This window comes from Silurus meridionalis, chromosome 6, assembly GCF_014805685.1.
Source record: "Silurus meridionalis isolate SWU-2019-XX chromosome 6, ASM1480568v1, whole genome shotgun sequence".
Taxonomy (NCBI): Eukaryota; Metazoa; Chordata; class Actinopteri; order Siluriformes; family Siluridae; genus Silurus; species Silurus meridionalis.
Genome location: NC_060889.1, coordinates 29639682 through 29667470, shown reverse-complemented (window position 1 = coordinate 29667470; position 27789 = coordinate 29639682). Strand labels below are relative to the sequence as shown.

The 27789-nt window shown below is 39.7% G+C and overlaps 1 protein-coding gene across 3 annotated transcripts; it reads right to left on the bottom strand.

Moving 5' to 3' along the window:
• On the bottom strand, nt 1-27789 carry LOC124387369 (low affinity immunoglobulin gamma Fc region receptor II-like). Of its 3 annotated transcripts, XM_046851691.1 has the most exons (17): nt 27761-27789; nt 22028-22063; nt 21747-21855; nt 18892-19173; nt 16937-17218; nt 15834-16117; nt 13804-14085; nt 12081-12362; nt 7837-8112; nt 3453-3701; nt 3252-3365; nt 3056-3127; nt 2593-2643; nt 2405-2479; nt 2177-2260; nt 1648-1703; nt 1-1278 (listed from the first exon to the last, which is right to left on the bottom strand). In XM_046851691.1, the coding sequence occupies exons 8-17, from the start codon at nt 12277-12279 to the stop codon at nt 1276-1278; spliced, it is 1179 nt and encodes a 392-aa protein (XP_046707647.1). In that variant the 5' UTR covers nt 12280-12362; nt 13804-14085; nt 15834-16117; nt 16937-17218; nt 18892-19173; nt 21747-21855; nt 22028-22063; nt 27761-27789; the 3' UTR covers nt 1-1275. The 3 variants fall into 3 exon arrangements, with proteins under 3 accessions (XP_046707647.1, XP_046707646.1, XP_046707648.1); XM_046851690.1 differs by lacking the exons at nt 21747-21855; nt 22028-22063; nt 27761-27789 and having other exon boundaries at nt 18892-19621; XM_046851692.1 differs by lacking the exons at nt 16937-17218; nt 21747-21855; nt 22028-22063; nt 27761-27789 and having other exon boundaries at nt 18892-19621.

The window sequence follows — 27789 nt, the reverse complement described above, 5'->3', positions numbered from 1 at the left end:
TGGAAATACACATTTTGTGTTTTTGAGGGTGAAGAAGGAAATCCAGCAGTTGAATAGTAAACACCACATCTTTTTCGCCCTCTAGTGGTATATATACCACTAATAATAGTGCTATACAATATTCTGCTGTAGATTGAGTGAATAAGTAAATGTAATTTGTCCTTCATGTTGTGATGTAAGAAATAAAGAGGAATGACTTTTCTCTATATTACAGGAACTGAATTCAGTTTGTACTTAACATCTACCAGGTACTACATACATGTATTATAAAGTACGGCTAAAGGATACATTTTGACATTCAAAAAGTATTATACATGTCCCTTCATACAAAAATACTCAGGAATTAATCAAATTTGCATTCATATTGTTTTCTTAAACTTTATTCCAAAATATAAGACTTTTAAGAAGTGAGAAGTTCTCAAGGCATTTACTAGAGTCTTCATTCCACAAGGTGAAGTTAGTAATGCAAGAGAAGGTGCAAATAAATTTAATTTAACCTTTTTATAGCTCTGAAATTCATTCCAGCTAAACATGGCTTTTTATTTGTTGCTCTATTGAACAGTTGACAAAATATTTTCTTGACTGTATGTTGTATATGCACCCATATATTTAAAAACTTGGCATAAAAAGAAAAAATATATTATATTAGAAATATTTAAATTAGAAATTAGAAAATCATCACAAACTATAGTACTAGTTTACTATAAGTATAAACTAGAGTGTCAGGATAAAAAGCAAAAATGTATATAGACAGAGAAAAAAAAATGGTTGGAGTCATAAGAAAACATAAATGAGAGTTTGACAAGACAAAATCAAAGACCCAACAGAGATATGAGACAGGAGAGGACAGAATATTAAAAAAATAAGCATTCGAAAGAAGGTACAAATGAGGAAACAGTGACATCTGGTGGGCAAAAAAAGGTTGACACTGACAAAATCATATCACAAGATTCTTAAGCAGGTCCAAACATTGAGTTAAGCCATTCTGAAAAGGCCTTGAATGCCAAAGAATGACTTGATCTTGATATGACATGTCCTAAACTTCTGTGATTTACACACCTCTTCAGGGAGACCTGCTTTTGTATTTCTGAAGGTTCATCAGTGAATGGTCAATGTATGAAAGTTCTAACAACAACTAAAAGTTTTGAGCATAATACAATCTTAAATTAGCCATTTAATAGTGTAGCAGCTAAGCATTAAAAAAAAAAAAAGACAAACATTTCTTTCAATTCCTTCAAAAGTTGTTCAGCTCTCTGGAGATTCTTCAGTTGCAGTTTACTGCAGAAAGAGAAGAAACACATGGTTGCATATATATAGTAAGAAAATACATTTCTCCTGATATTCTCATCAATAATGGAACAAACTAGTATTTTGTATATTCATATATCACATAATTGACCAAGTAGAATGAGATGATAGAAGTCGTGAAGGCAGATACCAATGTAACATGTATGAAGACTTCAGACCATCACAGATTTTGAGAGGCAGGTTTTGTGTATTTAGATCAGTAAATATGATCATTTTCATGTCTTTTTAATTGTCTTCGTTTCTGCTGTGGCCAAATTCTACAATGTGTCTTTTAAACATGTTTTTTACTTCATGTTGTGTGAATGGTCTTCTAAACTTTATAAATGTAATGAGATTTACCTTCATGTTCTGATGCAGCTCTGAGTAAACAGTATCTTCAGCCACACTGCTCTTTTCTAGTTGGGAACAAGAAACAAATCCATGAATAATTTCCTGAAATTCCACAGTCTGTTTCCTTAGGAAGTGTTTAATAGAGTATTGGTTCTATGTTTTATGCTTATTCACAATTCCAGGCTCATAATAAACAGATAAAGGAAGAAAAATATATAAATGACTTCTATCTGTTATTTAACATTTATGGAAAATATTACAAATTTTAGCCAATTGCTTTTAACTTTTTAATAAAAAAAAGTTGCATTTTCTGTATTATGTTAAAGAGAGATAGAAAAGTTGGTAAGGGAACGACTGTTGTAGTCATTATAATGTAAGTGAAAGGTTTTATGGATTTGTGCGCCATGGAATGTAACTATAAATGAAGAAAAATGTTCTGTAATTAATTAAGTGTTGTATTTATTGCATCATTTCATTAAACAATAACAGGGTGCAGGTGACCCATGATGAAGAATAAATGTTCTTATTCAAGCTCTACCTTGTGCTTTCTTCACTTTTCTTATTGGATATAGTTGAATCTCAGCGTAAGTCACATCATTAAGGCAGAGTTCAGCATTAGCGCCTGCAGTAACACAGAACAAAACCATCCCAATGATCTTCATCGTCAGTGTAACACATGAGAAAATAATGGAATATGCAGAAGACTAGTATTATTTGGCTTTTAAAAAAAAATCAATTAATTACAGTTTAAAGAAAAAAACACTACCATTGTTCCTGTTTGTCGTCTTTTTCTTCGTGACTTGTGCGTAAGTGGCTTCTCCGCTCTCAGATGCAGTTTCACCTGAACAAAGTGCAGTGTGTTAATCACTACAAAACACTTCTGCACTTTGTTGTATAGAGAAAATCTATAATTTAGTCTCCAAATGCAGTAGAAAATGTGTGAAATAAAGCTACCTGGTCCACTGATACCTGCCTGATCCACAGTGGCATAAATATGTTCATTTCCTAAAGAAAAAAAAAAGATCTCAATTTGATATGAGGACGTGTTGTAAATGAATAATAGAGCCTTTATTTGTTTTTGTTTATTTCAGTGAGATTATTGTCTTGTTCAGAACCTGGGGTCAGAGAATAGGGTCAGCCATGAAACTGCACCCCTGGAGCACAGAGGTTTAAGGGCCTTGCTGAGGGGCAGTTCGGGATACGGGGCTTGAACCCCCAACCTTCCAATCAGTAAACAAGAGCCCTAACCACTGAGCTCACACTTCCCCAATGAGATAAATATTTAAAAATAATAATAAAACCCAAAAGAATTAATGTAATGAATTTTTCTAATAAAGATATTGAAATGGAATATGTCTTTCAAATATAAATATGTGGTATTTTTGAATAAATACGAGACAGTGAGACAGAGTCTGACCAGGCTGAAGTGATGTTTGTCCTGATAGAGAGTCTTCAGCTCCTGAGCGCCTCTGCTTGGTTTTCTGTTTGTCTATAGAGGGAGACAAATTCATTTACAGCTTATTAAAGTTAAGAAAGACTAAAAAAGTTTAAACTATTTAAAACTTTTTTTATATCGACATCTGATCATAAACTGGCTAAAATGATTGTCAGACCTTTCTTTATTGTGTTGTACCACAGCAGGAGCATTAAGATCAGTATTACAATGAAGAAACACACCAAACTCAGTACCACAGACACTTGTACTGTTTTACCACTCGATCTAGAGCCTTAAATTGAAGAAAGAAATAAGGGGAAAATTTTAAATTTTGAATCTACAAAAAAAAAGGAAAAGAAATATAAAATAAATTTCTCACGTCTGACTGAGATCCAGCTTCTCGGTGACTCTCCTCTCTCTGGATGTTTACAGTGGTAGAAACCTTCATCCGACTTTGAGACTTTATGGATGATCATCTCTCCTGTAGTCTGGTTCTGGACAACTGATCCATCTTTATAGAAATCAGCTCGGAGGTTTGAGGGATTTGTGTTACGATATAAACAGTGTAGAGTCAGAGGATCTCCCTCAGTCACAGGATGGACAGGACTCTCCAGGATCACATCTCCATCTAGAACACAGAAAAACACACTGAGAATAAATATTTTTTCTTTTATCTGAAATTAATCAGTAAGAAATGTGGAGTCGCCGAGTCTGATTTATTGACCCCAAGGAACTGCCATCATGCTCAATCTTACTTAACTAGAAAAAAGTCCTTGTAGTTACATCTGATGTGCAACTTAAGACTAGTGGATGCTGACATACTAGTGAACAGATGAAAAAAATGAATGTGATCTGGAGATACTTCTGATTAAAAGACAAAAGTAAAACAGATTGTAATCTGGGCTTTGGGTGAAAATGTTTATATACCTTTCTGCATCTTCCTACAATAGGAGTGAATTTATAAAACACATTATTCTTTATAATGTTTAATATAAATCTCTAATGCCATTAACTGTGCAGAAATTGTTTTGTGATTGTGTAGCAACGAAGAGGATCATCAGAAATACAGTCACATGGGAGACCACTAAGCCATGTGCACTTTTTTATTTCCTGCTCAAAAACACCATAAACCCATAAACCGAGATTAATATGACTGACTGATTAATATGCAGTACATTATTAATTTTATTGTCATTATCAGTGTGAGTATGTAAGTGAACTTGTAGTCAGTTAGGAAAACATGTTTTACACACATACGGTCAGGGATCCACGTGCCACGCCCCCTTTTGTGGCTCTCATGCCTCCACTCTCCCTGGAGCTCCAGGCTTAACCACGCACACCTGGGGCTCGTTGTCACTTATGCCTCCTCTCTCTCTGGAGCTCCAGGCTTAACTACGCACACCTGGGGCTCATTATCACTCCGCCCCACTCCTACATAAGCTCCTTACTCTCACTCACTCCCTTGTTTGTTATTGAATGTATGGGTTCGTTGTTTCACACAGGACTCTATGCCTCCCATTCCGTTCGGACTCCACTTGCAGGATTCTATGCTTTTCGTTCCGTTCGGACTCCACAATCCTGTACCGGCTGTGCTTCTCCTCAGCGCGCATCTTGGATCAGCCACGCTTCTCCCCAAGCTCACCTCGGACTTTCTCAACCTAAGGACTGCCGTTTGCGTGTGTGTGTGTGTGTGTGTGTGTGTGTGTGTGTGTGTGTGTGTGTGTGTGTGTGTGCGCGTGTGTGCATCTCTCTCCCATCATTAAAACCCGAGCGAGCTGTACTCCGGCTTCTGCCTCCTGTTTCACTCGCACCCTGACAGAATAAGGAACCTCCTGAAAAGGAATAAAAAATAAAATACATTTAAAAAGGAGAAGGAGAGAAGACAGAGACATGATTTGGTTACCGCCGTGGTCCCGGCGTGATTCGAGCCTCGGAGGGACGATTCGCTCTGCCGCGATGGTGCGACAGCCAAGCTCCGCCTCTGAAAACACCCAGAAGCACGCGCCCCGCCCCCTGGAGAGTATGATAGGATTCCCGGCTCGATTTTTCCGCGATAAGGCTGAGTGGAACGGATTTATACGGAGCGTTGGTGAATACATGGATTTCTATCCCTCCTGTTACACCACCAAAATGGCTAAGATCGCGCTCCACATCTCTCTGATGTCTGGGGACTCTTTCTCTCTCTCTCGCTAGCAAGCTGTGGAGCGCATTCAGAGGCGTTTTCCGCTCGTGCACCCACTTCGTTGGGCTTCTCACGGGGATGATCGGGATCACTCCAGTGGATCTGCCTTACAGCCCCCTGGGAGGGCTCCACTCCAGTGTGACCCCGAGCACTCCTCTCCACTCCAAAATGTCCACGAGAGCTTCATTCAGTTCCAGAGTTTCCAGGAGAGCTCCTTTCCACTCCAGGGTTTCCGGAATCCACTCTGCTCCGGGGCTTTTACGAATGCTCTGCTCTGCCCCAAGGTCTCCACGAGCGCTTCGCTCCGCCCCAGGGTTTCCACGAGCGCTCTGCCCCGCCCCAGGGTTTCCACAAGCGCTCCGCTCCGTTCCAGAGTTACGACAAGCGTTCCGCTCTGCTCCAGAGTTTCCATGAGCATGCCGCCCTGTTCCGGGGTTCCCGTGGGCGTGCCGCTCCATTTTAGAGTTTCCATGAGCACGTAGAAGATGTTACACCGCCACCTGGCCGCAAGAAGGAGGTCATACCGCCCCCGGGCCGTGACTCGGACAAAATGTCACCACCTAGTTCCCTCACCACGTCTCGCTCCCGAGCTCTCCTGATGGCAACGTCACACCCCCGAGCTCCTCCGATGGGGACGTCTTGCCTCTGAGCTCCTCCGTCGGCGACGTCTCGTCCCCGAGCTCCTTTGTCGGTGACGTCTCGTCCCCGAGCTCCTCCGACAAAGACATCTCAGCCCCAAGTCTCCCACAAGGCGATGGCTTGTCTCCAAACCCATCTGAAGGCAAAGCCACACCTCCTAGACCATTTGAAGGCGAAGTCATGCCTTAGCGTTCCTCTCCAGGCGTTGTCTCACCTCTGGGTTTCTCTCCGGGTGACATAGCGCCTCCGAGCCTCTCTCTGGGCGATGTCTCTCTGCCAGGTCCCTCGGAGGATGACAAAGCACTCCTGAGTTCCTCTGAAGGCGTCGTCACTTTTCACAGCCCCGGCGAAGGTGTCACTGCGTTCCTCATCTCCGCCGTGGGCAGTGCCCGGCCTCTGAACTTCGCCGTGGGCATCGCACAGGCTTTGAACTCCGCCATGGGCGGCGCGTGGCCTCTGGATTCTGCGGTGGGCGTCGCTCGGCCTCTGGACACCACTGAGGACGTTTTTCTGCTCCCACCAGGTGCATCACTCCGCTGCGGACATAGCTCCACTCCTGACCTCCGTGGTGGGCACCCCTTCGGTCTAGGTATCCGCTGAAGGCGTCGCTCCGTTCCGGGTCCCTGGGGTGGACATCGCTCCGCTCCATTTCTCCGTGCTGGACATCACTCCGCTCCAGACCCCCCCAGTAGGCGTCAATCCGCCCCGATCGCCGCGGTGGGTGTCACACGGTCTCTGGTCTCTGCCGTGGAGGTCGCTCATCCTCTAGGCTCTGCTGCAGGCGCAGCTTGGTCCCTGTCCTACGCCGGAGACGTCTCTTTGCCTCCGGCCTCCGCTGAAGATGTCTCTCCATCTCCAGTCTCTGCTGCAGGCGTTTCTCCATACCGGTCTCCGCTATGGGCGGCTCTCTGTCCCCGGTCGCCACTGGAGGCACCTCTCCAGCTCTGGCCTTCACCCTGCCTCCGGTCTTGGCCCTGCCGCCGGTCTTCGCTGGTGGTTTCACTCCATTGCTGGCCTCCGCGGTGAGCTGCGCACCGTTTTGGACCTCCGCTGAGGGCGTGGTTGCATCCCGTGTCTTCGGCATGGGCATTGTCTGGTTCTGGCTCTCTGCCAGGGTTGTCGCTCCGCCTCGAGTCTTTCCCGGCCTTCCCTGGTTCCACGGCGGTTCTGACCGAGTCCTTTTCGACCCTGGACGGACACCGGGTTCCTCCTCCGAGTGCCCTGGCCCTCCGGGCATTTGTGGGTTTGGGACGTCAGGTGCCGCCCCCTCTGGAATGTCAGGGATTCACCTGCCACACCCCCTTTTGTGGCTCTCATGCCTCCGCCCTCCCTGAAACTCCAGGCTTATCCACGCACACCTGGGGCTCATCATCACTCCGCCCTGCTCCTACATAAGCTCCTCACTCTCACTCACTCCCTTGTTCGTTATTGAATGTATGGGTTCGTTGTTTCATGCAGGACTCTATGCCTTTTGTTCCGTTCGGACTCCACTTGCAGGATTCTCTGCTTTCCGTTCCGTTCGGACTCCACTATCCTGTACCGGCTGCGCCTTCTCCTCCCCGTGCATCTCGGATCAGCCACGCTTCTCCCCAAGCGCACCTCGGACTCTCTTAACCTAAGGACTGCCGTGTGCGTGTGTGTGTGTGTGTGTGTGTGTGTGTGTGTGTGTGTGTGTGCGTGTGTGTGCGTGTGCTTGTGTGTATCTCTCTCCCTCACTTGCATCATTAAAACCCGAGCGAACTGTACTCCGGCTTCCGCCTCCTGTTTCACTCACACCCTGACACATCTATACTCAGAATTACACAATAATATTTACAAGTATTATACTGAGAAAGAAAAAGTTTTAACAGTTTGCTGATTTGTAAATTTTGTTGTTCTCAATTTTCTGTTATTACAGATCTCCCTTTCTCTTTAACAGTAAACACACTACATGAAGACTCACCATGAACTGTGATGTTGACAGTATTACTGTTTTCTCCAGATTCAGACTCACACCAATAAACTCCAGTGTAAGATTGGTTGAGGAAGCTGAATTTACATGTAGATCTTGTAACTGATCCCCACTGTGAACAATCTAACACTCTCTTTCTGCCTGTGTATCGTCTCACTGTCCATCCAGTAGAGTTACTCTGGTCCTCACAGCTCAGTGAGAGAGAGTCACGAGTAAAGTGTTGAGTTCTGCTGGGACTGATGATCAGAGACACTGGAGGAGATTCACCTTAAACACACAAAAAAAAATGTATAAATATGTGCAATATGTAATGCAATGTGGCTACATGTTGTGTGTCTTCAGATGGTAATTAATTTGGTAATTAGAGCCACAATCCAAAACATGCATCAAAAACCAAAGATGGTATAACAGAATAATTCAACATAAAAGCTGCAAAATTGCAAAGTTTAAAACCTATGTACATAATAAAACTGGGAGACAACATTAAAAGGCATAAAAATTAGCAGAAACTGTCAGGAGGGTGTGACTGAAAGGACCCCAATGCAGGACGCAAATGAAGAGTTAAAAATAACAGTCTTTAATCCAAAAAAATGTCAGGCATGGCAAACAGAGCAACAAAGGGCAGAAACAAAACTAGAATACAAAAACTGTCCAAAATCCAAATAGCAGCAAACAGAACAATAAGATCAGAAGCACAAAACAAGTCTGAAGTTCAAACCAAAAACAGGACAGAAACAAGGATCAGGGTCAGGGTCAGAAACAGGAACTAGAGCAGGCAGGGTGCAAGAAGAATCCCATGGACATAAAAAACGGTAAGATAATTTGGCCCAGAGTATACGTCCTTTGTGAGTTTAAATAACGGGTGGCGCGGGAAAAATGGAAAGATGGCCGCCGACCCGGAAGTGCGAGCTGTGAAACCGAAAGTGAGCACCGCAAAACCGAAAGTGTGTCCCGCGAAACCGGAAGAGAGTTCCACGAGCCCAGAAAACCCTAACAGGAACACAAGGCAAAACAGGAGATATCAAGACAAATAAGTCTTATGGTGGAAATGGGACTAGGTGCACATGATCAGGGATCACATCAGCTTAAAACCACGACATTTCTCATCATTTTTACAAAAGGGGAAATAAAGAGCACTAATCCTGAAGGGTTTAAGTGTGTTTTAAGATACGAAACACAAATCTCCTCTTATTTTTAAACAATATATGTATTTATTTCTCAGATATTAGTTAAACAAATCCAACAGTTAATTTTCCTCACCAGAGATACATAGAGGCTGTGGATTGCTGTACAGTGTGTAATTAGCTGGTTCTCCTCTCTCTTCTCTACACACATAAACTCCTGTGTGATGAAGAGCAGAAGGTCTGAGAGTGTAGGAGCCTCGAGATCCCCTGTTGCGGAGCGGCGCCCTTTGGCAGGACTCTGGAGTGGAGCGGTGCCCTCAGCGGGACTCTGAGGTGGGTTGGTGTCATGCTCGGCAGGGCAGACAGGCTTGGAAGCATGCTCGGCAAAGCAGAAGAGCTGGGTGACGTCCCCATTCAGGCAGAAAGACTGAGGTTGGGCAGCCCTCCCAGCAGTGCTCAGGGGCTGGAGAGACAGCTGTTTCAAGGAGGTTATTTAAAAACAGCTGGTTTGCCATAGATTGTTCTTGACGCACCCGGAAATACTCATCTCTCTATTGGGGGATGAGCCTCGGAAAGTCCACCGTCTCGGTTTGGTCCCGGAATTGCTGGTCTGCGGTGGAGCAAGCCCAACGCTTTCAAACATCTGCTGGGTTCATCTTTGGCCAGATTATTCTGTCAGGGATGCACGGGTGCAGGGCTAGGTGAGTAAGAACCCAAATGCAGGATGAGGTATGGAGAGGTATGGAGAAAAAAGGCTTTAATGAAAGGGCACAGGCAAAAGCAAAGTCCAATTAACAGTCCAGAGTCAAAAACACAGGCAAACAGGGCGATGCAGGAAAAGACAAAAGCAAAATCCAAAAAGTCCAAAAATCCGTAAAACAGCAAACAGATCAATACAGGGCAGAGCAAAACATTAACCAAAAACAGTCCAGAGTCCAAACCAGGTAACTAGGGAGGCAGAACAGGAACAGGAACAGAACAGAATCAGAAACCAGAGCAGGCAGGGTGGCAAGAGTAATCTCAGGGGCTAGGTAGCCCGGTAAAGTAATCTGGCCCGATCGAAAGTCTTGGTTGTCCTTAAATACTGGGAGCCACGGGAAAAACGGCAAGATGGCCGCCGAACCGGAAATGTGCATCACGGAACCGGAAGTACGCGCCACGAAACCGGAAGTGCACACAGTGTACCTGGGAGATCCTTAAATTTTTTCATTATTGGGTATAAATAGTAATCAAATATAATAAATAATATCATAGAGAGGCAGAGTCTCTTAAAAGTAAAGATGCAGAGCTTCACTAATCTGTGAAATATTTTGTCTACAAACTGTAGAACAATTTTAGAATAATGTTCCTCAACATAAAATTGCAAAACTATTGTATATCTCATAATTTACAGTACATAATATCTGTGCACAAGTGACAAGAACAAGGCTCGTAGGCTCATTAACACCTCCAAAAATCATTGTTTGTGAACACAGTTTGCCAAGTCATCCACAAATGCAGGCTCTATCATGCTAAGAAGAAGCCATGCATTAACATGATACAGACACGCCACCATGCTTTCCGGAACCAAACCTCATTTAAAATGTACTGAGGCAAAGAGGAAATCTGTAGTCAGGCGAATATAAATTTGTAGTTATATTTGAAAATCTTGGAAATCATGTCCTCTGGACTAAAGAGGAGAGGGACCATCTGACTTGTTATTAGCCCTTAGTTCAAAAAGCCACATCTATGGTGGTATGGGATATGAATGGCATATACAGATTTTACTGCATCTATTTCAGTAGCATGACTGTGTAGTAGAAGAATCTGGATGCTACACTGGTGTGCCTCCAGTCTAGACCTCAGTTTGATGTTTAAACATTAGATTTTTTTATTGTAAATAGAATACGGATTTATGAGATTTGTAAATCATTGCATTCTGTTTTTATTTACATTTTGCACATCGCCCCACCTTATTTGTAATTGGGGTTGTACTTGTCCTAACCAAAGAATGTATGTGTGCCACAATAAATGTTTCTTCCTTGAAATCAGCCAGACACCACGATCATCATCAGTGTTGTGCTAGTTACTAAAAAATAGTAACTAGTTACAGTTACTTCATTCAAAAAGTAACTCGATTACTTTATTGATTACTTACACCAAAAAGTAATGCGTTACTGTTAAAAGTAACTTTTTAGTTACTTTTTTAAAGAACGTTCTTTAATGTTCCCATTAATGCCCTTTTATGCGTTATGGTCTATACAAACACAAAACTTACTTAAACACAAAGTCATTTCTAAACACTATTTTATTTAAGTCAGAGCAGCACAAACTGAATATATCACAAGGATTTCTGAAATAAATAACAAAACAAGCTAAATAATATATTCAGAATCAAAAACTAAAGTGGCTTCTGCATCATAAAATCTGTTGTGTTGAGTTCTTAAAAATGTTCCTTTCACAACTTAAGTATGAAAACTATCAACAATGTAGAACAGAACACCGGGTTAGCTTCTAGCTTCGTCGAGGCGTGGAGTTTCTGGAGGAGCTTCAACAGATTGGAGTTGCTGTTTATCGCAGTAGATACAACCTTCGAACCAGAAAGACACAGCTTACATTTGACTTAAAAGTTTTTGTTATACTCAACTAAAGTGAAATAATGAGCATATTTCCACTTTGAGAAACTCATCTTGCTCTCGCCTCGACTCGCCATTACTGCCGCACAGACCTGAATAAACGGAGACACGCCCACAGTGCGTCTTCTTCGTGTTTACAGTGGTTCATCCACCAATCCTACAATGCGTCGCTGTTGTAAACAGGTTAGACTGTAGGCTACACTTCAGCCGAAAGTCATTCATTTAAAAAAGTAACAGACAAACGCACCATACGGTAACGGAGTTACTTCATTTAAAAATTAACGCATTACAGTTTTAGTTACTGTCAAAAGTAACTGTGTTAATGTTATGCATTACTGCCCAACACTGATCATCATAGATCACATTGGAGACCACTACTAAACCTCTCCAATATTTAATTTTAGTTTGATAAAATAAAACAATGGAATTGTAATAATTCTGGGATTTATATTTTATATCTCCCAATCCTGTTGAAAACTAAAGGAAAACTAAATACCTTTTGCTGTAATGGTGACAGAATCACTGAGTCTTGTGTAGTAGTAGTCATAGCTGTTATAATTGTTGTAGATGGTCTTGCTTGCATGACACTGATACACTGTTTCTCCTGCATCATTGACACTCACGCTGAGTGTGTTGGTAGCTGCAGTGTTCACAAGCTGGGAATGTCTGTACCAGGAAATGTTCCATCCTGTCATCTCCTGCAGCTCACAGCTCAGAGTGATGGTGTCTCCAGTGTAGATGGTTGGTGGATTCACTCTCACAGTTGGTTTGGGATTTACTGTCAGTGTGAAATGATGAATGTGTCAGAGCTGATTTAGACTTTTCAACATAAGCAGTAATTTCATTGTTCATTATAATGTGATCGTATCTGATTAACATATATTTAACATTTATATTTAACATTTATTTTAAATCAGTGTTGTACATTTATTACAACTGTATCATTTCTTGCAAAGCTTTTATTCAGTTTATTTACAAGATATTGTCAAAATGTATACAGACATAATGTGGTTAAAGATAATCATCTAGTTAAAATATATATAGTAATTTCTCATTTCAAATAAAAGACTACAAACAGGATCAGCCAACATTTTAGTGAATATTAAGTTTTTAGTAAAATTAAGTTTTATAGATGGAGCTGTGTACCGTTTTATACACATAAAGACCTAAAGTTTTTGAGAGTCGCTGCATGTCCTTCAGCTTTGTCTTATGTCATTGATATTTTTTTTATTATATTTTGTATCTTTTAATAGAGTAAATTCACAAACCAACATCTTAAAGTGTACCAGCATGACTGAAGTGTGAGGAGTCTCATCTATTTGCTTTTCTACGCTGATGTTTTTAACCTTTGCATTATTGTGAAGATTTGATACAGTACGCAGAATCCCAGGTGGACATTAAAGGGAAACCGTGCAGGATTGCAAGTGTGTGTACTGTTGTGATTACTAAAAAAAAAGTACTGGGCTGAATGAATAAAAGGCTCTGCTTGGTAAACCATCGCCTGACATGTTTTTCTTTTAGGCCAGAATGCAAAACTCTCCAACACTCAACTTTTTTGTCCAGTGTATATATACTTGTCTGTTTCCTGCATCAAACCGAATAATGTATGTGCCAGAGAGTGCATTGTGTGTTTCTTTCCTGATATCAGCTGGACACCATGAGCACTGTAGATCAAACACAGTCTCACGGGATCTCGTGATATAGTCACAAACTCTAATCTATCCATATGTTTTCATGGACATGCATTTCCCTCTTATTTCGTGTCACTCAGCACAGACTGTTTTCGTCTGGCTCCATCTCCATAGCAACAAAGGCAGTAGATAATAGGTAACGCTGACAGAAATGCTACAGGTAAACTTTTTTAACCCATGTAATGGTGCTTGAAAATAATAATAATCAATACAAAAATGAGAAAAAAAATGCAGCGTTTTTGGTATCCAGAGGCACCAAAAATACTTTATTTTTAAATATAACACATAGAAAGTCGTCCTCAGTGACACAAAAAAAGGGAAATACTTGTCTATGAGCACGAATCAATAGATTACATTTTGTGACTATAATCACTAAATACCATGAGATTTGGCTGGTAGATCACATGAGAGACTTTTCCTAAATCTTATATAGAATTAATTTTAGTTTGGGCATGATAAAAACGGAATTTTAATAATGAAGTAATATTTTTACAGTTGGATGAAAAAAACTAAAGGAAAACTAAATACCTTTTGCTTTAATGGTGACAGAATCACTAAATCTTGTGTAGTAGTAGTCATAGCTGTTATAATTGTTGTAGATGGTCTTGCTTGCACGACACTGATACACTGTTTCTCCTGCATCATTGACACTCACGCTGAGTGTGTTGGTAGCTGTAGTGTTCACAAGCTGGGAATGTTTGTACCAGGAAAAGTTCCATCCTGTCGTCTCCCGCAGCTCACAGCTCAGAGTGATGGTGTCTCCAGTGTAGATGGTTGGAGGATTCACTCTCACAGTTGGTTTGGGTTTTTCTGTCAGAATGAAATGATGGTGTCTGAGCTGCTAATCACTTTATATCATAAGCAGAAAATTTACTGTGATTTAACATATGACCATGTCAGAACAAAATGGTGAGTTCTCCATACTAAAGTTAGTTAAAGTATCTTAACTAAGTAACTTAAGTGTTCTGCAAGGATCTGTGTTAGGCCCTCTGCTTTTCTCTTTATATGCTGCCTCTCGGTGAAATTATACATAAACATGGTGTTCGCTTGCATTGCTATGCTGATGAAACATACACAGCTGTATATTTCAGCAAATCCAGATGAGAGAGATCAGCTTAACAATGTTGAGGAGTGTGTAAAGGACATTAGAGAGTGGATGTTTGATAACTGTCTTCTGCTCAACTTTAATAAAATGGAAGTACTTTTACTAGGACTACATGCAGCTAGAAGTAAACTTTCCAATTACGTAGCATTACCTAGACTAAATTTCACTGTGCTGTAATGTACATGTGACAAATAAAAAAGAGTTTAAAGGGTTTTTTATTGCCACACATACATTACAGCACAGTGAAATTTAGTCTTTGCATATCCCTTTGATATGAGGAAGCTGAAGTCAAAACACAGGGGCAGCCAGGATACAGTATCCCTGTGAGGACAGCGGGTTAAGGGCCTTCCTCAAGGGCCCAAAAGTTGCAGCTTTGTGATATTGAAGCTTGGAACCCCTGACCTTCCAATCACCACTGAGCAACCACTTACCACAGATAAATATGCCTGTCAGAAATCAGATCCTGAAACTGCTGACTTTGAAGTCTATTTCCATTATTTATTTTAATATAAATAGACATCTTACAGAAAAGTTCTCATCGTTCGCTCATGTAACCCATTACATTACTGCTTTATGTTTCTATGAATAATGAATTCTAATATCTTAATTTTTTATATATAGATTATATATAGCATTCACTGTGTCAGGATTTTCCCATTATCCACTAGATAATGTGCTTCCTTTAGTTTCCCGCCTCACAGGCTGTTTATGCGGTAGTTTTTCCCCTTGCCCTTCGTTCAGTTTTTGTTTTCCCTGCCTCCATTTTCCATGGTCCTTGCTAAGATGTATTCCACGGCCTGTTCAGTTTTTGTCTTACATTTCATTTGCCTTTCTGTATCTTTTTTGCTGTGTTTCTTTTTTTTTTTCGTTAGGTTGCCTGAGGTTTTTGCTTTCATCTATTTACTTGGGCTTTCTTGGGCTTCGGCTGAGAGTTTTTCACTTGCGGGATTGCAGTTTGTATAGTGAAATATGCTCCCTCTCCTCTCCTATTGGTGTTCTCTCTGCTTTCTCAAAAATCTTTTATCTGCACTTCCAGGTTTGTCCTACTTTCTGCATGTGAATCCTTGGTATCCTGTGGCAGATCTCTAGAGTACTAGACTCACATTGATGACCCTGTTTCCAGCTCCGGTCATAACACCACTGTACAAGTCCTTTTAAATGAGCTGTTACTATAGAAACAGTAACATATTAGAATAAGTGTAAAAAAAATGATAAAAGATGAAAATGTGTTTTAATGAGTGGTTTATATTTTTGCCAAAACATTGTAAGGCCTGTATGCAGGTCTGCATCTCATACATGAGAGTGAATCTCTATCTGATAAACACACATTTAACTGTTGTACTTACTTTCTTTTGTCCAGTTACACCTTGTTATAGACGGGGCCACAACTGACAAATAGCTTTTTTAAACTTATTTCAAGATTATTTAAAACAAAGGAAAAATCATGGAATACCGTTTGCTGTAATTGTGAAAGAATCACTGAGCCTTGTGTAGTAGTAGTAGTTGTTATAGTTGTTATTGTAGATTGTCCGTCTTGAACGACACTGATACACTGTTTTCCTGCATTATCCACTCTCACACTGAGTGTGTTGGTGGCTTCATTTTTCAAAACCTGTGAATTTTTGAGCCATAAAAACGTCCATCCTTTAGCCTCCTCCAGCTCACAGTGCAGTATGATGGTGTTTGCAGTTTGGATGAAGCCCTGAGGATTCACTTTCACAGTTGGTTTGGGTTTTTCTGTTGGTTTGAAATGATGAAGGTGTCAGAACTGCTTTTAACTTTCCAACATAAGCAGTAGATTCACTACACTTTATCATGTGACCATGTCAGAAACAATTATATTTCCCAAAATCTGTGTTGTACATTTATTATTTGTTTGAGTTCTTTCATGGATTGTATCCAGTTTATATATTTAGATAACACCAAAATATATTCAGGCATTCTGTTGTTAGAGATAATTATCTATTAAAAACAAAAAAATTAAAATTTTAAATTAAGCCACCATTTTAGTAAAGATAATTAATTATTATACACACAAACTTCAAGACCATGATACTATATTGGTTACATTGTTTCTCTCCCTTTTTTATTTCTTTTATTTTTAGAGTCATTGAGCCTATTTCAACTGGAGCACTGGTTATTTTCTGTCTGTTAGACAGGAAATACAAAAAATATACAAATAATTATTATCTGTATACATTTGTATATTATTTGTATATATTATTTGTACACCATTTCCTGCAACACTATTCTTCTTTCACTTTACCGTCACTTCTGGTCCCAAATAAAGACATTCTTAACCCTAATGTAAGCTTTTCTGTGCCTGTGTTCAGGCCGACGTGGTGGCGAGTCGCCACAGAGTGTTTCTGCACTTCTCTGTTTCCATACAGATATTTTTACATTTTTAGAAAATATTGAGGAAAATGTTTCAATGAGTAATTGTTACACCTTTTTTCAAGGGTTAGGGTTATATCATGCAAATGTAAAAAAATATATATATTTTTGTTTACATTTCTCCTAAACCTGTTGACAAACAAAATAAAAATCCTGAAATACCTGTTGCTGTAATGGTGACAGAATCACTGAGTCTTGTGTAGGGGTAGTTGTAGTTGTTATGGTAGTAGCTTGATCTGCTTGCACAACATTGATACACTGTTTCTTCTGCATAATCAAATCTCACACGGAGTGTGTTGGTAACTTCAGTGTTCACAAGCTTGGAATTTTTGTACCAGAAAAACTTCCTTCCAGTCGTCTCCTGCAGCTCACAGCTCAGAGTGATGGTGTCTTCAGCGTAGATGGAGCTCTGTGGATTCACTCTCACAGTCAGTATGGGTTTTTCTGTTGGAATGAAATGATGAAGGTTTTAGAGCTGATTTTACTTTTCAACATACTGTAAGCAGTAGATTCACTGTGCTTTATCATGTAACTGTGTCAGGATAAAATATAAATATTTAACATTTAAATCAAAATTGATGCATAGATTTATTGTTTATATCGATATTTGTATTCTTTCTTTGTTTTCAATATATTTTCTAGATGTTGAAAAGATATATACAGCTATTTTGTAGTTGCAGGTAATCATTTAGCTAATAAGAAAATTCCCATTTCATTTAAGAGACTACACAAGTAGGATCTGCTTTTTAGTAAAGAATATTGAGCTTTATACATAAAAAATTAAGACCTTGATATTGTGGGGTTTGATTTGAAATCTTTTTTTACTGTCAATGTGAAATGATGAAGGTGTCAGAGCTGATTTTGACTTTCCAAAATAGGCAGTAGATTCACTACACTTTATCATGTGACCATGTCAAAAACAAAAATATTGACCAATTGAAACAAAATCTGTGTTGTACATTTATTATTTGTTTGAGTTCTTTCATGGATTGTATCCAGTAAATGTTTCTAGATAACACCAACATTTATTCAGGCATTCTGTAGTTAGAGATAATTATCTATCAAAAACTACAAAAGTAAAATCAACCCACCATTTTAGTAAAGCTAATTATTTATAATACACACAAACCTCAAGACCATGGTAATATATGGGTTACATCGTTTCTCTCTTTTAATTTATATATATATATATATATATATATATATATATATATATATATATATATATATATATATATATTTTTTTTATTTTAGAGTCATTGAGCCTATTTGAACTGCACATACACTCAGCACTGCTCATTTTCTGTCTGTTAAACAGTAAATACAAAAATATACAAATAATCATTTAGTATATCTACAGATGTTTCATGTGTGTAAAATGTATAAAATACAAACTCACACACCCCATCTTACATTATTACAACATCATAACTGAAATGTGAACATTGTGGGTCAGGACTTCTCCCGTATAATAAAGTACAGTATCTAACGCTCATGCCTGTGTAATAAGACAGTGATGAGCTGTTACTGTAGAAACAGTAGCAGATTAGAATAAGCTCACTGTCATAGCTGCTGTTATAGAAAATAAATCAACACCCTATCACAACATTGACCAATCAGAATGCAGAATGGTATCATGAGTGTGTGACGACGGGCCTCCACCTCACGTGCCAAGAGGGGCAAGCGCTCCATATATAACCATCAGCAGCGCACGGAAGGAGTGAGGTGGCGCTCGCTGTGGTGGAGCAGCCCAGCGGAACAAATGAGGGGGCGTGGCGTCTTTACGAGACATGGCTGGAGCTCAATCGGAGTGGTGGATCAACACTGTCTTCAAAGCTGGCGAGGACAGAAGGCGATGATAAAAGGCAGCCGGAAGGACAGTGAGGTGGAGAAACTCGGGCTCCCGATTAATGGCGGCTCTCACCCCTCTTTCTCTCACTAAAGGCTACAGACGGATGATGCGAGAGAGAAATTCCCGCTGGACCTGCGGAACGCCTAGTCAGTGAGGGATGACGACTCGGCCATGTGGCAGGAAGATATATTATATATTTATATATATATTTTTGTTTACATTTCTCCTAAACCTGTTGACAAACAAAAGAAAAATCCTGAAATACCTGTTGCTGTAATGGTGACAGAATCACTGAGTCTTGTGTAGTAGTAGTTGTAGTTGTTATGGTAGTAGCTTGATCTGCTTGCACAACATCGATACACTGTTTCTTCTGCGTTATCAAATCTCACACTGAGTGTGTTGGTAACTTCAGTGTTCACAAGCTTGGAATTTTTGTACCAGAAAAACTTCCTTCCAGTCGTCTTCTGCAGCTCACAGCTCAGAGTGATGGTGTCTTCAGCGTAGACGGAGCTCTGTGGATTCACTCTCACAGTCAGTGTGGGTTTTTCTGTTAAAATGAAATGATGAAGGTTTCAGAGCTGATTTTCACTTTTCAACATACTGTAAGCAGTAGATTCACTGTGCTTTATCATGTAATTGTGTCAGGATAAAATATAAATATTTCACATTTAATCCAAAATCGATGCATAGATTTATTAATTATATCAATATTTGGATTCTTTACAGCTGATTTCTATGATGTCTCACATGCCTTGTTTTCAATATATTTTCTAGATATTAAAAAGATATATACAGCTATTTTGTAGTTGCAGGTAATCATTTAGCTAATAAGAAAATTAACATTTCATATAAGAGACTACACAAGTAGGATCTGCTTTTTAGTAAAGAATTTTGAGCTTTATACACAAAACATTAAGACCTTGATATTGTGGGGTTTCATTTTAAATCTTTTTTTACTGTCAATGTGAAATGATGAAGGTGTCAGAGCTGATTTTGACTTTCCAAAATAAGCAGTAGATTCACTACACTTTATCATGTGACCATGTCAAAAACAAATATATTGACCAATTGAAACAAAATCTGTGTTGTACATTTATTATTTGTTTGAGTTCTTTCATGGATTGTATCCAGTAAATGTTTCTAGATAACACCAACATATATTCAGGCATTCTGTAGTTAGAGATAATTATCTATCAAAAACTACAAAAGTAAAAGCAACCCACCATTTTAGTAAAGCTAATTATTTATAATACACACAAACTTCAAGACCATGGTAATATATGGGTTACATCGTTTCTCTCCCTTTTATATATATATATATATATATATATATATATATATATATATATATATATATATATATATATATATTTTTTTTATTTTAGAGTCATTGAGCCTATTTGAACTGCACATACACTCAGCACTGCTCATTTTCTGTCTGTTAAACAGTAAATACAAAAATATACAAATAATCATTTAGTATATCTACAGATGTTTCATGTGTGTAAAATGTATAAAATACAAACTCACACACCCCATCTTACATTATTACAACATCATAACTGAAATGTGAAAATTGTGGGTCAGGACTTCTCCCGTATAATAAAGTACAGTATCTAACGCTCATGCCTGTGTAATAAGACAGTGATGAGCTGTTACTGTAGAAACAGTAGCAGATTAGAATAAGCTCACTGTCATAGCTGCTGTTATAGAAAATAAATCAACACCCTATCACAACATTGACCAATCAGAATGCAGAATGGTATCATGAGTATGTGACGACGGGCCTCCACCTCACGTGCCAAGAGGGGCAAGCGCTCCATATATAACCATCAGCAGCGCACGGAAGGAGTGAGGTGGCGCTCGCTGTGGTGGAGCAGCCCAGCGGAACAAATGAGGGGGCGTGGCGTCTTTACGAGACATGGCTGGAGCTCAATCGGAGTGGCGGATCAACACTGTCTTCAAAGCTGGCGAGGACAGAAGGCGATGATAAAAGGCAGCCGGAAGGACAGTGAGGTGGAGAAACTCGGGCTCCCGATTAATGGCGGCTCTCACCCCTCTTTCTCTCACTAAAGGCTACAGACGGATGATGCGAGAGAGAAATTCCCGCTGGACCTGCGGAACGCCTAGTCAGTGAGGGATGACGACTCGGCCATGTGGCAGGAAGATCCTGACCCCTATGAGCCAAATGAGCCAGCCACACGACGGGACCTGGGGCATCGGAGCGTGGTGAGAATGTTCCGCTTTTTCTCCCGCTCCAGCCACTCCTCACTTCCTTTCCTGGGCACCAGAACACCATTCCCCTGCAACAATACTTCCCTTTCACTTCACCCTCACTTCTGGTCCCAAATAAAGACATTCTTAACCCTAATGTAAGCTTTCCTGTGTCTGTGTTCAGCCCGACGCGGCGGCGAGTCGCCACAGAGTGTTTCTGCACTTCTCTGTTTCCATACAAATATTAACATTTTTAGAAAATATTGAGGAAAATGTTTCAATGAGTAATTGTTACACCTTTTTATTTATGGGTCCACAAATGACTTTTAAAACATTATAGAATATCATGCAAATGTAAAAATATATATATTTTTGTTTACATTTCTCCTAAACCTGTTATATATAGATATTAAAAAGATATATACAGCTATTTTGTAGTTGCAGGTAATCATTTAGCTAATAAGAAAATTAACATTTCATATAAGAGACTACACAAGTAGGATCTGCTTTTTAGTAAAGAATATTGAGCTTTATACACAAAACATTAAGACCTTGATATCATTGTATTTAATTAGATATTTTATTTAGTTTTTATTTTAGAGTCACTGAGTCTCCTTGAGCTCTGTGGAGATCCACACAGGACTGTCTGTTGTTAAACAGGAAACAGTAATAATGCAACATATTAATCACACCCTCATATCTTTAAGCCTATTTAAGAAAGTACAAAATAATAACATACCTTTTGCTGTAATCTTGACAAGATTACTGTACTGTGTGTAATATTTATTGCTGCTACTGTACACAGCACGACACTTGTACACTGTTTCTTCTGCATTATAGAAGGTCTCTATAAGTGTGTTTGCTTTTTTCACTGTTCCCTTGTTGTATCTTATTATAATTTTGTACCATTCAAACTCCCATGCAGTCGTCCCCTGCAGCTCACAGCTCAGAGTGATGGTGTCTCCAGTGTAGACAGAGCTCTGAGGATTCACTTTCACAGTCAGTTTGGGTTTTTCTGTTGGAATAAAATATGAAAGTGTCAGAGCTGATTTTTACTTTACAACATAAGCAGGAGATTCACTGTGCTTTATCATGTGACCATGTCAAAATAAAAACATTTTATCAATACAAATAAAAATGCAGAGAATAAAAAAAGATATGCAAATAATTCTCCATGAATAAATCACCTCGAGCCGGGGTCACAGTTTCAAGAGAAACCAACACTGAAAAGAGAACAGAAACAGAGAACATGATGTAAACATAAAAATGGCTCAGTTTATTCATGTGAACAGCACATTGTAAAGTGCATTAAAGCCTCAGCACTTTCTGTTTTCTTGCTGTGAGATCACACTATTAAAAATAAAAAAAGGCTGAGTGCTGTTAAGAAGATTTAACTTCTCCTTTAATGCATGCAGACTGAATCTGCAGTTCCTTCCCTTTTCTAAAAAAAAAAAAAAAAAAAAAACTTAAACAGTTGCTGTATTTCCAAATAAAAAAAGGTCAATGACAGTTTAGGTATAATGTTTTATGTGTTTTGCCCCACATGATGAGGAGATGGTATTCTCTTAAAATAGTGTATGTGGAGGTAGCTGCCTACAGCATCTTTTAATGATTAAGTTATATCATTTTATGCATTTAGAACCTTTTTTTATAATCCTACAATGCCAATAGAGGCCAATCAGATCAACATATTTTTCTCACATGTCTCAAAAAAGATTCCTACACTTTGTAAATGTAGTTGGGCTGAACATTTTGACTCTTTAATCCTGATTAATGATATTACCCAAGCTGAACAAAGGTGCATCAGAATTCACTTAAAATGAACTGTTTTACTGTACAATGAATGTATGCAATTATTTCAAGCATTCACTATATAGCAGCCTGGAGTAAAAGTCTATGAATGAAATGAAACATTGATGAAACATTGATAGTCTAGGGCAGGGGGCTGCAACATTTAAGATTAAAAGAGCCATTTTGGGTCCTCTCTCACCAAATATTATTTGCCCGGAGATGCAAAACATATTTTACTTTACTTTAAATGGATATAACACAGTTGTTGATTTATGCAGATGTAAGGTAGATGCCTAGTTGCACCACTAGGTGTCACTAGTGTGATTTCTGTTGTGCTCTGACTTGTCTACTCGAGGACATTCCCCATTCTTAAGCTATTGCATTATTCTTTTGGTGCTATGTTTAGGATCACTGTCATGTTGGAAGGTGAATAACCTGCAACGACCATGCTTCACACTAGCGCTTTAACATAAAAAAGTTCAGACTATAGCGCTATTTTCTAGATAGCATCATAGTTTTCAGGTGTGTTTTTGCACAGCCCAAACGAGACAAAATGGCACTTTTTCAAAAAAGGCTCCTTTCTGCCACCCAGACATAAAGCCTTGTGAGTCCTTTAAAAGTTTGTGTTGGCCTCGTGGTAGTTTCTCTGATACTTGTCCAGGTTTGGGCATCCAAATCTTGCCAATTTGTTGGTGGTACCATATGTGTTAAACCATTTAAAAGCATTAATGCATTTCCCTAATCATAAATTATTTTAAATGCCATACACTCAAAGTGAAAATATAATGAACGAGCTGTTTTTTTCTGAAGTAATCAAAATGACTAAATTTGATGTTAAGTGTGGAAATTAGCCTGGTAAATGATCTGGAGTTAACTGCTCCTGAGCAACTTTATAATAGTTTACTGTAAGGGGCTGATCACTTTACTGTCAAGAGTCTGAACTTTGGTCATTTCAAGTCAAGCAGCATTTTTTTTGGTCATTTCAACCATATATAGCTGACACAGTACACAGTGAAATGATACAACATCCCTCCAGAAGCCTGGTGCTACATAAACAACACAAAGCTAAATAACAGAAAACACAGAGTTAAGGACTAGTAAGTGTCCTCACCACATACATTGCATTGTGTGCAGCCTGGTGCAAACAGTACAAGACAAGACAGTGAAAAGACAAACACAAGACAGTGCAGGACAAATACACAAAAAACAAAATAGCGCAGCCAGTAACCTACTGTATATTATACTGTGCAGTGTGCAAGACAGAACTGAATACAGGAGTGTATAAATACAAATAAAAAACACAAAATGTTAACATTGGTTGTGCAAAACAGCAATAGCAGCAGTCAATGGATGTAAACAAACAGCATGTAAACAGTTGTGTATTAATAATTAAAATAATATTGGTGGTGCTGAAGACATGAATGTGGGAAATAAGTACGAGTGTATGTTTGAGTTCAGTGTGTAGCAGTTCAGTACACAAAGTTGAGTGAGTGTGTGTGTGTGTGTGTGTGTGTGAGTTTCAGTTCAGTTCTGTTTTGTGGAGGAGCCTGATGGGGGGGAAATTGAGGGGGGAAAAACTGTTGCATAGTCTGGTTGTGAGAACCAGAATGCTTTGGAAACTCTTTGTGAAAAGTGTGTGTGAGGGGTGTGTGTGGTCGCCCACAATGCTTTGTGGATGCAGCGTGTGGTGTAAATGTCTGTGATAAAGTGGTGAGAGACATATAGGCTGTCCTAACTATCCTCTGTAGGGTCTTGCAACCTGAGATGGTGCAGTTCCAAAACCAGGCAGTGATACAGCTGCCCGAAGGTCCCTCTGTGGAATGTGGTCAGGATGGAGGGTTAGATGGAGGGAGATGGGCTTTTCTCACTCTTCTTTGGGAATAGAGACGCTGCTGGGCTTTCTTGGTGATAGGGCTGGTGTTGAGTGACTAATTAAAGTTCTCTGCCAAATGAATACTAAATACAAGTTGTTGGCTCCAAACCAGGCTTTTAACTGTACCACTGACATGCCGTTCTTGCTGAGGGATTGAGGCAGGAGACAGTAGACTGCTTCGGCACGGGAACGATGGTTGTCGTCTTAAGGCACGTAGGAACAACTGTGCTGCTCAGGGAGATGTTACAGATGTTGGTAACAGACTAGATGTTCTGCACATTCCCTAAGCAATCTGCCAGGAATGTTATCTGGTCCAGCAGACTTCCTTGGGTTTACTCTGAATAGAGTTTTCCTCACTTCAGCTGTGGATTGACAAAGCACCTGGTCGCAGGGAGGAGGGATGGGCCTCCTCGCCACCATGTTGTTCTGCACCTGAAACCAGTCATAGAAGTCGTTCAGTGCATCTGAGAGGGACATGGTCACAAGCAGGTGAATTTGTCTTGTAGTTTGTGATCAACTGGAAGCCCTTATAAGGCCGTCTTGTCCTCTGCTTTGAAGGAAGCACATGCACCTTAGCGGTCATGCACAGCTTCTGGTTAGAGTGTATTGATGGTCTTGGAGATGGTCACATCATTAATGCACTTGCTGGTCACTGAATATTTGTACTCCTCCAAGTTGATGAAATCGCCATTGGATGCAGCCTCCCCAAACAAGTCCCAGTCAGTACATTCAAAGCAGTCTTGGAGAGCAGACATGGATACTGCTGGCCAGGTTTTCACCTGCTTTTGAGCTGGAATTGAATGCCTGTTGAGTGGTCTGTATGCAGGGATCCGCATAACAGAGATGTGGTCTCAGTAGCCGAGCATCATCCTGCATGTTTTCTCCTCTGGTTGAAAAGTCCACATTCTAATAAAATTCTGGTGGAGGTTGCTAACGGCCCTGTAGATTGAACTAAGCACTTACTTAGCATTAGTGCTAGGTGGAATGTAGACTACAATAGCGGTGGTGAATTCCCGGGGTAAATAAAAGGTTCTCCATCTCACGACCATAAACTCCACCAGTAGTGAGCAGTAGGTGGAAATGTGGACATAGTTCTTACACCTTTCTGTGCTGATGTAAACACACAGACCGCCATCGTGAGTCTTACCACACAGAGCTGCATTTCGGTCAGCTCAAATTGCACCGGCAGCTGAATGGCGGCATCTGGAACTCTGGCGGTGAAACTCTCATCTGGAACTCTCTCAGTGAACACAAGGATGCAGCAGTGTCTGTACTCACGATGTGTGAAGTCTGATGTAGTCCAATTTATTGTCCAGGGAGCAAACATTTGCTAGCAGGATGGATGTTAGAGCAGGCCAGCTAGGGTTAGCCTTTAGCCTAGCACTGGCCCCTGCTCGCTTTCCATGTTTCCGGTTACTCACACAAAGCTTTCGATTCCCCCTGTTCTGTCCATCTTAAATTATTACAGAAACACAGGGCTAGGCAAAAACAACAAGCAATGAACAGACAAATAGTCTACTGAGACAAGTGGCAACAGGGAGCAGATTAGGGAGTAGGGCCACTCAGGTGACATCTGCTGGTAAAGGGAAAGTGGTACTGTTAGAAGATAAAGAAGGAAAGGGCAGAACAGATAGAAATCCTGACATTTATGAAACTAGGTAGTTAGGTAATTGTTTTTTAATAATCCTCTACAATGTGTTTAAATTTTATTTTAATTTTGATGATGAGGGTTATAATGTGCACATCCAGCTCAAAAATCTGACCTAATTTATTTTCTTTTCAGAGTGTAATGCGACAAAAGGTAAAGATTTTCATAGACAATGTAATTTATTAAAAGGTAGAAGCTGCTACTTTCTTTAAATTTGATTGGATGCACAGCCATATTGAACTCAGAGGATCATGTAGTTGAGCAGATTATCCTGAATTCTTATATTTCCTGCAGCTTGAATGCATGGAGTGTGCCAATATTTTTTACCCTGTTCAACTTTTGTTTTCCAAACAATACAATGCCAGTGAGTTTACATTTTCCTGTAAAGATTCAGGTTTATAAAGTCAGTTATTGCTTCAAAGTATTCAGCTTTACACCCCTCCCTGTTCACTGCTGAGCACACTGAGTTAAAAATAGGAAATAAGACCACAACTTCTGTCTGCTCTCATTGAATAAAAATTGTGGACTACAATATTAATGATGGTCCATGTGCATGCATCTTTATTTTCTCACTCCCTATCAGTCACTCACTTACTTTAGTCCTTGCTGTGTGCTCTGTTACAGTATGTAGCTTTACATTGTGTGATGTAGCTCTATGTTGTTTAATGTAGCACCAGGGTTATGGAGGAACGTTGTCTCATATCACTGTGTACTCCGTCATCTATATATGGTTGAAATGACAATAATCTTTCTGACTTGACAACCACCATTATTACAGATAACCAGAAATATCCAGTGCAGATAAACAAAAATTTGGATTTTAACATATTTTGTTAAAGAGCAGGAAGCAAACAACAGTAACACTGTTCTTAAAATGTGGCCATTGAGAAAAGGTTCAGAAATCTCACTACTCTGAAAAGTTGTTTATTATAAAACTGATATTAAAAGAGCTCTATAAGGATCACTAGTTATTTTAATCAGTATATCAACAGTTAAAAGTTAGTTGCTTTTGCTCGTCCACCTTCACACCTCCTGCAGCTTCTCACAGTTTAGGTTTCACTGCTGCATTAAATAGAACAAACCACATCCTGAACTGGTCTCTGCTCTCAGACCTCTAACACTGACACTGCCCTGTGTGTGTACAAGACCACTGAGAAGTGTTTGTTTATTGCTCTCATTTTAAACAGACATATAAAAAAATATTTTGTTTTAATGTATTTAAATGATTATGTGCATTCTTTTAGTTTTATTAAAATGTCTATTAAGTTGCATTTGCTGTACTGAGTTTGACTGCACACATCTAAATACATTTCAGTTTAGTCACAACAACAAGCTTCATTAGTGAAAGTACAAACACCTTTCAGTCATTTTCTTTTAACAGATTAAATGATCATGAACAATCACCACAGAGAAGCAGATGACAGCAGGCCACAGAAGATCAGGTACAGATTCCAACAATACAGACTCATTTACACTCATTAGATAATTTTATATCCTCTAAACATTCATACAGATATGGATACACTGATCCACCTGATCACTCATGCTGCAGTACACAACATCTTAATCACACAATAACTCACTTTAATTAGGAAAATGTTTACTCACAGAACATCACAGCGAGTGGACTGAACTCC

Bases quoted from the DNA above. Each gene is read 5' to 3' on its own strand.
- LOC124387369 (XM_046851691.1), bottom strand. From the start codon at position 12,279: ATGACAGGATGGAACATTTCCTGGTACAGACATTCCCAGCTTGTGAAC. The intron at 3,366-3,452 runs GTGAGAAATTTA...CTTCAATTTAAG, and splicing joins AAGCTGGATCTCAGTCAGAC to GCTCTAGATCGAGTGGTAAA. The intron at 2,644-3,055 runs GTCAGACTCTGT...TTTTTTCTTTAG, and splicing joins ACAAACATCACTTCAGCCTG to GAAATGAACATATTTATGCC.